The sequence below is a fragment of the Sitodiplosis mosellana genome, unplaced genomic scaffold (genome assembly GCF_009176505.1).
Source record: "Sitodiplosis mosellana isolate CC-2019 unplaced genomic scaffold, AAFC_SMos_1.0 Smas_scaffold_30, whole genome shotgun sequence".
Classification (NCBI taxonomy): domain Eukaryota; kingdom Metazoa; phylum Arthropoda; class Insecta; order Diptera; family Cecidomyiidae; genus Sitodiplosis; species Sitodiplosis mosellana.
The window spans coordinates 1,636,372-1,646,592 of NW_022595272.1; the positions used below are offsets into that span (position 1 = coordinate 1,636,372).

Sequence of the window (10,221 nt, forward strand, 5' to 3'; positions counted from 1 at the left end):
ATACAGACACACACCCGAACACATGCACACACAACATTTGAGTGTTCGTTTTTCGGGAAAAAAGGCGTCGCACAATAGATAAACTACGCAATGGCATAAGATGACGAAATTGGGTTCGTGATGCGTGTGGATCGAAAAAGCGACGATGACGACGGCGGCAGCAGTAATAATACATAATGATACTTACCACTTGTAATCGTATCCCTATCAAGCGAGCATTAGGCTCGGTTCGTCGAGCATCGCGGCTCAGCTCATGCAAAAGTTCAGAGCTGAAATGAGTTAAAAGAGAACTGCCGCTACGCCATGAACAATACTAGTATCATCTACATTCGACGAATCGTTCGGTCGTTCATACTCACTTATCGGCGGAGAAAATATTTCAAAGAGTTTCGCTCTGCAAATAATGTTCAAAGAAAATGTAGCAAATAGAAAAAGGAGGCCGTTTTCAATAATAGAATCATTTTTTTTTTTTTTTTTATTAGAAAAATATCAATGTAATATCAATATCATCATTTTCACTTCATTTCATTTTTTAAAAAACAAATCACTTGTTCGACCCATTTTACAACGTTGTTGTTTTTTGTTTTCTTTTGTCATACATTTGTTTGGGTTCTCTGTTTTTTGATCGCAAATATGTTTCATTAACATCGGTTTGTTTTGTTTTGTCTTTACGATTTTTGAAGTTACAAATAGGTTTTTTTTTTATTTGTTTAAAATGTGCATGTATCTAATCTCATGTTCGTCGAATGTCTTATATAGGTTGTGTTTTTTTTTTCTAAATGTTTCATTCTTTTTTGTTTCATTGCATACTGTTTTGTTGATTTCGCTTCCATACAAAACTAAACACACACACATGTATCATGCACATTTCATTCATACCATTCATTCAATTTCTAAAGCGATTTCGTGTCGACTATAAACTAAAAAGGTTTCTTTTTTCTGCATATTTTTGTTTTTTTTTTTCTTCGTGTTTTCATTTCCATTCAAATACCTTTTCTAAAGGATTATTAGATTATTGTATGTTTTTTTTTTTTAATCGATACAATTGATATTAATAAGTTATCGTTCATAAATACTCGGATTTGACTCAATCATATCGATAACCCGAATCTAGATTCCGAGTGTGTAGAAATCCAAATGAGGTTCTTCAGTGGTGGTCGTGGTTGGGAAGTTATCTGCATTTAGCAACGATTGATGACTTTCGCTGATGAAATCGTCAATTGATACATTTTCGTTGCTAAGATAAACATTGTTTCGTTTGGATGGGGTGGAAAAAACAACATTTAAACCGGGGCGACGTTGAATGGCTTGCACTGTGTCGCTGCTTGTCACCATTGAATCGACTGCCATTGAAAACGATTCGTTCGCATCTTGCATTTCGATCGAAGATTCATCATTGCTACTAATCACGGCATTCAAAAGTGGATTGTCGCTTCGTAGCATTTTTGCGCTGAGCTCATTTGGGATGCCCGAACCGTGACCATGAATGGTATGGGTAAGTGGATGAGTATGTGGATGAGCGAGAGCATGTGCATGTGGATGGTGAGCATGGCCACTGGCATCGGTAAATAAATGCATGGTTGGTGGTGGATCAATCTGTTTCAAGCTGGCTTTCGTTCGGAACACACCCAAAATATTGCCCGTTGTGAGCGTTGGTAGTGTTTGTGTCACGGTCGCCACCGTGTTGATTGTGTTTATTGTGTTAATTGCATTTATCGAATGTTCATCGGTTAAGTAGTAAGTGGTTCGGGTGTCCGCTGTGCTGGCCGTTGTGTCCAAATTGATGTTTTCCATGTTGAGAGACTCATTGCAGTCACTGGGTTTGCCCAGAATATCGATAATGTCTGACGTTTGAATTTCGACAAAGGGAAAGGTCTCATACTGCAATTGTTGCATATTAAAATCGGCGGTATTGAATCCGTTGTTCATCTCAATTGAATGGTTTAACGATTGTGTGTCAACTAAATAGACCGAAGATGTGGCGGTCGCCGATGAATAGCCAGACGTGGTCGAGTCAACGGTTGCCGGTGATTCAAAACCAATTATTGCACCCGTATTGTCTGTTTGCACTATTGGCACAGTAGGTGATTCAACATTTTCGCAAATTGTCGTCTCTTGCACTTCATACATACCGTCATTGTTCATTCCATCGTTTGTGTAGCTCTGAATGACACCCATACTATGCGGTTCAGTTTCATTTTCATCATCATTTTCTACATTATTTTCCATCATATTATGAATAACAGTTGCAACACAACCGCTATTTTCATTTATACTATTCATACTGTTCATACTGTTCATATTGTTCATACTGTTCATTTGTAATAAGCTTTCAGTAGCTTGTGAGATTGACGGTGAAATGGGCTCTGTTCGAAATACTAATTGTGTTCCTGGATGTGGATATGCTGATTGATGTGATGATATCGATTGAGATTGCGGGCTCAATACGCCCAAATTTGTCGTGTTAATTTGTTGATACATTTTATCAACCAGAACGTATGCTCGGAACACGCGATCATCTACTGGCTGGGGTGGTTGTGGTGCTGCTTGTAGTGGTAGCGTAATCGATAGTGGTTGTTGTGATGGTTGCGTTGGTTGAATTAGCTGAGATGGTTGCGGTGGCTGAGATGGCTGAGATAATTGAGATGGTGGCGGCGCTTGCACTGACACTGGCGTTGGCGTTGGTGGTGTCTGATCAACAGTTTTTCTGGCCACCTCTTCAACGTTCGTGGACGGAGTTAGCTGCACGGCCACATCTTTATCTTTCGATCGCTTCGACGATGGCATTGATCGCCGCTTCTTGCGTTCAACCGACGATGGTTGACGTGATGTGGACTCATCTGATTCGGATGCTGATACATCATGATCGACATATTCAGGTGTTAACTTTTTCTTGCGAATTCGCTTCACACGGCTTCGAACACCGGATTTCGGTGAACGCTCTTCACTATTCAAATCGTTCGATGGACTTGTTTGCGGTGGGCTTATGTCAGACTGAACAACTTTTCCATTCGAAATTTTAATTTTCAACGAAGTTTCATGGCCTCTTACGACTGGTGCACTTGTCATGGATTTTGGTGTGTCGGACGTTGCATCGAGATTATTTGGCTTTGGAATTTGTGCTGGCATATGAATTGGCGTTGAGATTGATGTCGATGCGAGTAATGGTGTTGCTGTAACAGTTGGTGTTGAAATCGGAACAGATATTGGGATCGATATTGGAATCGATATTGGCGTCGAAATCGGTGTAGGCACCGGCGATGAAGCACGACAATCATCTTCGTTGCCAATGGCAAGTGGGTCTTGTTCGACCAAAAGCTTCACTTCATCCTCATCTGTTTCGTCGACCATCTTCATCTCATCCGATCCACTTTCCACAATACTTTCAATCAATATGTTTCGCTTGATTTCTTCGGGATTTACTAATTCGATGTCATCTTGAGCCTCAAAATCATCAGCATATGCTGCCTTCTTTAATACTTGTTTGCGCTGTCTTTTCGACGCTGATTTTTCTTTTCCAACATTTGTCGATTTGGTGCGTGTGTATGGCTTCCTCTTCTTTTTTATTGGTTCTGGTGTCGATTGAGTGCCATCACTGGTATCATCAATTATCGAAATTTCCTCGTTAACACTAGCAACCGAGTCATTCACAACATTCGCTACTTTTACTTCAGCCACTGCCACTGTCACTGTGGGTAAAATTGCATCTCTCTCATCATGAGAAGAATTTCCATTTGTTTGAGCTTCAGGAGCCGATTTTTCAGACGAATCAACTCCCATTGCTTCTTCAACAATAGGCAAAACAATTTTCGATGCAACGACTTCTGTTGATGTTGGCGGCGGCATTGCCGGCTCCTTTTCTCTTGTGGCTCTTGTATTGTGACTGCCAGAATTTTCATTTGATGATCTTTTGCTAGCTCTTGACTTTTTCTTCGGCCGCATGCTTTCTTGATTCGACTCAACATTGGTTGGTGTTTCAGTTATTTTCGGTTCGTCGACTACCTTCGGTGCATCAACAACCGTTGTCGTGTCTACTATCTTAGCTTCACTTACGGTAGCTGCCGTTGTATCATCTGTAGTCGTATTGCCAACTTTTGGCGTTTCAGTTTTTTCATTCGATGGCGGAGACGCTGGTGGTGATGGCACTCCAATAAATGAGACTCGTTTCTTCCTTGAACTTATCGGTGTTCGTGGCCGATTGATTCTATGTAAAATACTTTTAGGAGTTTGCGATGCATCATTCGTAGCTGCTTCAAATTGTACGTCGGCTTCAATTTTGTCGTATTTGTTGCATTTCCGTTTCTTTTTCACCGGTGGTGGTGACAACATTTCCATGGATCCATGAATTTTTCGCTTTTGATATGGCTCTCGGCTCAATTTCACTAGGCATTGGAACATTTTCGGATCCAATTTTGCACGGGCTGGCACTTCGATTCTCTTGCCATTGATTATTGTGAATTCGAACTTTTCTGTTGAAATTTTACGAGCTTTAGGTGGGTCATGTGGCGTATTTGTCTCCGGCACTTTGTTTTCCGTTAATTTAGCTGCCGGCAATTCATTTTCCGGCGTCTCTTTCTCCGACAATGATGACGACGACGATTCGGTTGTCGGCACTTCACATTGCGATAATGATACTGATTCGGATTCGGATGATGGTCCCAGTTCTGATGGTGTTTGTGTCAAAACTGACCGTTTTTGTGTTTGTGTACGGGTCTTTGAGCGTGTTGTTTCGGCTTGCGAAAGTGCTTGCTCGAATGTGCAATTCTTTTGCTGCCTTGTCGGCGTTTGTGTGGCTGCCATTTGTTGTTTTGGTGAGCTTGACCGTTGGACCCTTGATTTCTTTGTGTTTGTTGGTAGCTTCGATGGCTTCATTGCTTTTGCACCAATTATTGTTTCAGTGTTATTTTCGGCGACAGGTGAAGCCTTAGTTACAATACTATTTGAACTATTTGATAGTTTTGCCTTTGTTCCGCTTTCAGCGACACCACCACTTGGCTCCTGCTCAACTTTTCGATCCTGCGAACGACGTTTATTGCATTTCGTTGTGCCATCAATTGATTTTGATGCTTCTTCAATTAGCTTGTCTTTTGCTGGAACATCATCAGTTGTCTTGGCGGGTGACTTTTGTTTTTCGCTGTCTTGAGCGACAGCCACATCTTTTTTCGGTGGATGATTTGGCGGCGTATTCTTTTTGCTGCTACCTGCACCGCCCGCTGCGTTTTTAACGGTGTCTTTTTCTTTTTCCTTTTCCTTTTCTTTTTGCTTTTCACGGCCTTTTCCCTTCTCGCTCGTTTTGACTACACTAACAGTTTCATTTTGCAATCGTTTGATGCCTTTGCAATGGTTCATGTCGATTGGCTTCAAAGATTTCCCATTTGCTTTCATTTTGTTCGGTGGTTTGTCGTTTAATTTAGTCGGCTGCTGTGACTGTGACGACTGCTGCTGCGGCGACTGTTTTTGTTGCGATGACGTTTGTTTGATGCAGGATTTGGGCGTTGTGTTTATGACGTCTGGTGAGGTAGACGGTACAGATGATACAGGTGAACATGTCGAGGGTGTGGATTGGTTCGATGATGATGATGTTGTTGTTGTTGTTGTTGTTGTATGATCGGATGTCTTTTTCGGCGACTCTTTATCCTTATCTTTATTTCGGCTGTCAATCCAACGGTTGACATAGCGCTGGTACTTGTTGCGTAGCTCATGCACATACGTCACCTGCATCAAATAGAAATAGAAGAAGAGGAAGAGAAAATAATAAAAATAATACATAGATATAACATGGTAAAATAAATATAATCCATCAAATGGTTGAACAAATTTTCTACGAAAATAAACATTGAAATCAGTTACAATTGAAATGCACGGTCTGGATGATTGAGTGCAAAGCTAGTAATTTCAATTAAGACGAATGCACCAATTGACTTTGTAGGGCACGCAAAAACATCAAACAACATCATAACATGGCAATCGCATGTAGAGGAAAAATAAATACCATATAGCAAACATTGTACAGTATACAAATTGTCAATTGCCTAGGAACGGAATTGAAAAAACATTCAAAAGAATTAGACGGTTCTGTTGCGGTTCACTAAATCCAATGGGCCACAGTTTGTTCAATGAAGCAACCGAAACGAAATAAGTGTATAGAACGGCGGGCGCACAGTGAGTGCACACACACGGATAATGCGCGCATCCATGAACTGTGTTCATGACTGAGCACAATGACTGCTACCGTCAAATCGCTTGTAAAGGCGTGTTCACTACACAGAAAGAGAAAAGCCGTATGAAATCCACGTACATACATTGTCGTCACAAGCGATGTTTATTTACATTTCAAATTCAAAGATTTTGCCGATACGGAGAAATACAATGCACAAAAAAAAAAGAAATGAAGAAAGAAAACAACAACAAAATCCTAGCAGCACATGAAATACTAAATGCGACTTAGTACCGACCCATGGATTTTCTAAAACACTCGAAATCGTTTAGACATTTGACACGATTTTGGTTTGAGCGTAATATGGAGCTTATGAACAACAATTATTTATGCAAATTGCTGTGTGTATATTTCGACTGTCGAATTTTCGTCATTCTATTGCTGCTGTAACGCAGCACAATTTCATTCGACGTTTCTGCTTCTCGGACGGATTTTCTAAAGGAATTTTTTTTAACATTCAGCTTTGACGCAGAGTAGAACATTTCAAGTGACTTAAAACTGAACTCGCTATTATTGCGGTTGCTATTGTTGTTATTTTTTGTTTTCCTCCGCTTTCGAATGGCTTTTGGTTTGTAGCGTTAAAATATGCTTGAAATTCGTTCACATTGTATACTATTAAGATCTTGTGAAGCACAAGAAAACCTTGTGAAACATCACAAATTGACGAATGGGCCGAAAGCACACATTAATATGATGATTAGGTGCCGCCTTTTCTTCCATCACTTCCACATTTCTTTCGATTCTTTTTGTTTTTGGCGACGACAGACTTGTTGAATAAAAAGATTAAAAGGGCCAAAAATCACAGTCGTTACAAAATCGTACGGTATCGTACACTCACACACCTAAAAAAAAAAACACTTTGCATATGTATAAGAAAGCGCGAGCATCAGATTTCATGTAAAACAAAGAGGAAAAATGTCGAGGGCTACCATTAATTGGAGCGTCTGTGCGGATATTATAAATTCGGTCTACATTTTTGCGTGTCTTAACGAAAAAGAAATATACACAGAAGAAATGAGCAACGCAGAGCAGAGGAGTGAAAACAAAATAAAAAAAATATATATACGTATACAAGCGGCAAATTTTTGCATGCGCTTCTCGAATTGTGTTTATTTGGCAAATAAAAAGCGAAAGAAAAAACTTGTTCCTGAAACCAGAATAAACTTTCATTTCATTAGAAATGACGGGGAAACAATTACAATTTGCGTTATCGTGCACGACACTTTGAGGTGAGTTTTTCTTGTGCGTTTGCATTTAATTATCATTCACTAGAGCGCGCAGTATGGATTTTCCGCCCGAAAACGGAGCATTTCATTATGCAAATGCCAATAAAATCGCTGTATGTTTATAGTACAGTATTAGACCTCTTTTTTTCCCATTAAATTGTGTCACCCTTCGATGTAGTCGGTCAACGCGACCTAGAAAATCTGATCACATCAAAAGTCAACTGGAGCGCGAGCATTAAACATGCCACACAATTACATTCACATTCACATTCGTATTCTCTCTCATTCATTTACATAATGTCGGTTTTGCTTTGCTTTTAGCTAAATCGATTCCACTGGTACTTACATTTTCAAACAAATCCTTGCAACAGTCACCATATTTTTTTGTCGGTTCATCTTTGCTCGAACAACGTTTCAGCAATTTGATTGAATGCAAGCATTGTAGGCATACTTTTCGGTTTTCCTTGAATTTTATCTGTGAACGCCAAACACGTCCAAACGGATGAATGTCAGCGCACCGATGACGGATGGCGGCGAAACGGAGAGAAAGACAGAGAGAGAGAGAAAAATAGAAAAGAAAAAAAAAAAACAAAAAACACGAAGCAATGAACATTGGTCATTTGACATTTTGGTCGACATTTTGAAAGAAAATTTAGACTGCATACGTAGTCAAACGCAAACACAGACATATTTTACATATCAGAAACTTAATTACATCTATATTGTAAATAGCTCGTAGATCCTTTTCATTTGTCGGGTCAAATGATTTCAGTGTAAACTCGTTGCGGTTGCATAGCAAACAATATTTATGTTTTTCAGTGCCGTTGCCGCTGCTGCCGTTGCTACTATTGCTGCCATTACTGCTGCTGCTGCTGCTGCTGCTGCTGCTGCTGCTGCTGCTGCTGCTCCCGCCGCCGCTACTATGGTGTTTTTCTTCCTTCGTCGGCATTTTTTTTTTATATAATTTCACACACAGTTATTTCTCATCTTTCAATCGCCATTAATAACTGTATTCACAGTAACACGGGCAAATTATACTGAATGCAAAAAAAAATGAATGCGCACTACTTTCAATTCGACCTTTCTTTTTTTTCTCTTTTTTTTTCTCTTTTTTTTCCTTCTTTTTTCTTCTGGCTCACACAACACTTAATCGTATTTTGTATTTATGTTCGGCACATTTCGTGCTCGTTCCCAGCAAACCTCTTACGCGTTCCCAATAACTTAAATACGGAATTCAATTGGCTTTCGCAATACTGAAACAAACGATTGAACGCAAAAAAATCTGGCCACAAAACACTTTCATCATTCACTGCCTATTTTCTTCAATGGGAAACACGTACATGCAATTTTAATTTGCTTTTCGTAGTTTTCGTAGCCGTCGTCGTCGTCGTCTTTTCATCGAAATGTTATATATCGCGCGTTCAAATGCGTTTGTCGATATTTGTGAGACACTCTCTTTCTCCAACTGATTCGTTCACATAACACACATACACACACTTTGTTTGTTTTGTATTCACACGGAGTGTGAGAGGCGACTCATCGCTCTCCAAAAAGAGAGGAGAAAAAAAAAATATAATACGAATAGAAAATTGAACTACAAAATAAAGATACGGAAAAAAATTTCACAATAAACTAATTACTCGGCACACTCTCACTAAAACTTATTGAAATGTCTCGTTTGCGTGAAATCCAGTCATCTGGTTTTTGAATCAAATATGAAATGCGTCGAATGTGTTCACAAAGAAATTAATCATAATTCTTTTTTTTTTCGTCGTCGTCGTCGTCGTCACTTTCAATGCTATCGATTTGTTGAAATTCCACCGACAAAAATGAAACGTTGAGCTCTTTGCCTGGTTGAACGAGTTCTATGTGCTCTGCTGTTCGCTACATGAATAAACTACGTGAGCATGAATTTTTGTCTGTATGGTATGGTCTAGAAAAATATTTTCCATCACAAAATAACAACGAACGAGGCGAAATTCAATGTATGCGTTTCTCGATTAGTGAATGTTAAATGCGCGACTCGACACAAATCGACACAAACAGCGGGTATGTAGCCATGTATGTTCGTATTGCCGTCTCTCTCTCTCTCTCGCTCTCTCGCTCTCTCTCTCTCTCTTACCGTGTATGTGTGCCAGTGTGTGAGTGAGCCGTTTTCTTTTTTTCGGCCTTTCGCCCGATGGTTGCGCTTGAAGATAGCAGAACGTGTGACACGGTTGCGTTTGTATTGGTGTTGGCTCGTGTGCCCGTGCATATACAGACGGCTACGTATACGTGTGTATACCGTTCACTAACATATACTCCGCATACACAATCTCTCTTTCTTGCGACCATTTCGCAGACATAATGAACGGTTTATGTCAAACCTTGTTTTGATTATTTTCTACAGAGCAGAATCGACCAAACTAATGCGCATAATTTTTTTTTACAGGAAAAAAACAAACTGGATTTTTTTTTTCGTTCGCACCCCATTTTTATTCAAATTTAATATTTTTTCGTTGCAATTATAATTGGGTATGTAAATATTTCCGGTAACAATATTGGACAAACGTATGGATAGCTGCAATTCATTTCGAGCAAGTTAGTTCGAAAAACAGCCCGTGAAGCGCAGATGCAGTTCGGATTTCGGAGTTTCGTTTGACATTTGAGGTTATGTTCATATTACGTTTTCATGACACACACGTACGAATGCACAGGCACACCGTGAACTACGTACTCACGTCGATAAAAGTCTAAATAATTGAGTAGGCGCCAAAGTAGCTGGTGTGTATGCGTATA

General features: G+C 39.7%; 1 protein-coding gene across 1 annotated transcript; it reads right to left on the reverse strand.

The window, feature by feature from the left end:
- Nucleotides 1-442: 442 nt before the first annotated feature.
- LOC129569263 (mucin-2-like) lies at nucleotides 443-10,086 on the reverse strand. The gene is made up of 3 exons (XM_055447944.1): nucleotides 8,159-10,086; nucleotides 7,790-7,918; nucleotides 443-5,715 (listed from the first exon to the last, which is right to left on the reverse strand). The coding sequence occupies exons 1-3, from the start codon at nucleotides 8,390-8,392 to the stop codon at nucleotides 1,111-1,113; spliced, it is 4,968 nt and encodes a 1,655-aa protein (XP_055303919.1). The 5' UTR covers nucleotides 8,393-10,086; the 3' UTR covers nucleotides 443-1,110.
- Between the last annotated feature and the right edge of the window lie 135 nt (nucleotides 10,087-10,221).

What these genes read in the sequence shown, in the direction of transcription:
- LOC129569263 (XM_055447944.1), bottom strand. Translation starts at nt 8,392, where the DNA reads ATGCCGACGAAGGAAGAAAAACACCATAGTAGCGGCGGCGGGAGCAGC. An exon ending in GAGCTATTTACAATATAGAT is followed by an intron (nt 7,919 to 8,158) that starts GTAATTAAGTTT and finishes TGGCGTTCACAG; the next exon opens with ATAAAATTCAAGGAAAACCG. An exon ending in GCAAGGATTTGTTTGAAAAT is followed by an intron (nt 5,716 to 7,789) that starts GTAAGTACCAGT and finishes TATTTGATGCAG; the next exon opens with GTGACGTATGTGCATGAGCT.